Below are 2,141 nucleotides of genomic sequence, written 5' to 3' on the forward strand. Positions count from 1 at the left end.
GGTAACGGGTTTAGTTGGCGACGACTTGTCAAGACCACGCACGCACGCGTCGGAAAGGAAAAGATATTCGGGAAATGGCGCACATGCCTATCGCGTGTCCGCCGTGAACGTCCTGCAACTCGGACGCGCTCACACGCAGTCACCAACCGGCATCTCGGAGGAAAGTGGTGGGAGCAGAGCCCTGACGCCGTGGGCCCCAGCGGCGTGGAGGGCCCAGCTGTCAGCAACGTGGACCCGCAACGGGACCCGCCCCGCCACGTGGCGGTGGGCCCGACAAGGTCCCGGCGGCTCGGCTCGGCTCGCTGCACCGCCTCTCCACTTTCCCCTCGCCTTCTTCCCCACCCCTCCCTGGATCTGCTCCCCTTCTTATCGCCCACCTCCCATGGCCTCGCCCACCTCCCCTCTCCGCCTGCTTTGACCCGCCGCCCCCCTCGCCGTCAGCCCGCACCGCCACCCCGCCTTCCTCCTTCCTCCCCCACCACCGCGCTCGATCCGCCGCTCCCCGCTCGCAAACCCTAACCCTCGCCCCGCATCCGCCCCGACCCTCCCCAACAAGATCTCCCTCCGCGCCCTTGGATGCACCAACACCGATGTCAACCTCACCACCCCCCACCACCACCACCTCTCCCTCCAACCCCTCAAAGCCCGCCGACGTAGAGATCCGCGAGGTCTACGCGCACAACCTCGAAGCCGAGTTCGCCGTAATCCGCGACGCCGTCGACACCCACCGCTACGTGGCCATGGACACCGAGTTCCCGGGCATCGTCTGCCGCCCCGTGGGCGCCTTCCGCACCAACGACGCGCTCAACTACGCCACGCTCAAGGCCAACGTCGACATGCTCAAGCTCATCCAGCTCGGCCTCACCCTCGCCGACTCCACGGGCGCGCTCCCCCGCCTCGGCACCGACAACCGCCCCTGCGCGTGGCAGTTCAACTTCCGGGGCTTCGACCCGCGGTCCGACCCGGCCAACGCCGACTCCATCGACCTCCTCCGCTCCTCGGGCATCGACTTCGACCGCTTCGCCGCGGACGGCGCCGACGCGGGCCGGTTCGCCGAGCTGCTCATGTCGTCGGGCGTGCTGCTCAACGCCGACCTCCACTGGGTCACCTTCCACAGCGGCTACGACTTCGGGTACCTCGTCAAGCTGCTCACGGGCCGCAACCTGCCCGACACCATCCCGGGATTCTTCGACCTCGTCAGGGTCTACTTCCCCGTGCTCTACGACATCAAGCACCTCATGCGCTACTGCAACAGCCTCCACGGCGGCCTCAGCAAGCTCGGGGAGCTGCTCGGGGTCGACCGGGTGGGGACGTGCCACCAGGCCGGGTCAGACTCGCTGCTCACCCTGCGCTGCTTCACCAAGCTCAAGGAGGTATATTTCAGAGGCTCCACTGAGACCTATGCTGGTGTGTTGTATGGTCTTCTCGATGATGGTGCTGGCGGGGAAAACACCTCCTCCGCTGCCAACTGAATGTGTTATCGATAGACAAATAAGACTATGTTATCATGATTCGGAAAAAAAATGAGAAAATCTTTCTGCTGAATATACATGTTGCTCTCTCATCATCTCTGGTTATTCCATTCTGCTTGCCGTAGTATAGCTATTATCCTCAGCTACGATTAACCGTCTCTCTCTCATTGCTAGCTAATTTGAATGTTTGGGTGTCTCCTTTACTACTTCTATTGTCAGACCTTTTTTCCCCCAAAAAATGTTTACACCAGCAGCACTGTTTAGATCATCAGGTACCAAATGTATTTCAGTTGAACAGAAAAAAGCTTTACAACTCATTATCTTCCTTCAGTATTGACCAGCGCAGGTAGCTTATAAGTTTTGGTCACCTGAAATTGGTAGACCAAACCGACAGTCCTTTTCAGAAAATCTTTCTGGTGAATATATGCTCTCTCATCTGGTTATTCCTTTGTTCTTGCCATAGTATAGCTATTATCCTCAAGACCTCAACTACTATTAACCTCTCTCATTGCTAGCTAAATTGAATGTTTGGGTGTCTCCCTTACTGCTTCTATCAGAGCTTTTTTCCCCCAATTGTTAAAACCAGCAGCACAGTTTAGATCATCAGGTAGCAAATGTATTCCAGTTGAACAGAAAACTGTAGAACTCATTATCTTCCTTCAGTATTGA

The 2,141-nt window shown here is 57.7% G+C and overlaps 1 protein-coding gene across 1 annotated transcript; it reads left to right on the forward strand.

Annotated features, from left to right (window-relative positions):
- The first annotated feature begins 441 nt into the window (after positions 1–441).
- Positions 442–1,547, forward strand: LOC124682673 (probable CCR4-associated factor 1 homolog 7). Its single transcript, XM_047217314.1, has one exon. The coding sequence runs from the start codon at positions 591–593 to the stop codon at positions 1,470–1,472; it is 882 nt and encodes a 293-aa protein (XP_047073270.1). The 5' UTR covers positions 442–590; the 3' UTR covers positions 1,473–1,547.
- Positions 1,548–2,141: the final 594 nt, after the last annotated feature.

Source organism: Lolium rigidum, chromosome 1 (assembly GCF_022539505.1).
Source record: "Lolium rigidum isolate FL_2022 chromosome 1, APGP_CSIRO_Lrig_0.1, whole genome shotgun sequence".
In the NCBI taxonomy this organism is placed as follows: domain Eukaryota; kingdom Viridiplantae; phylum Streptophyta; class Magnoliopsida; order Poales; family Poaceae; genus Lolium; species Lolium rigidum.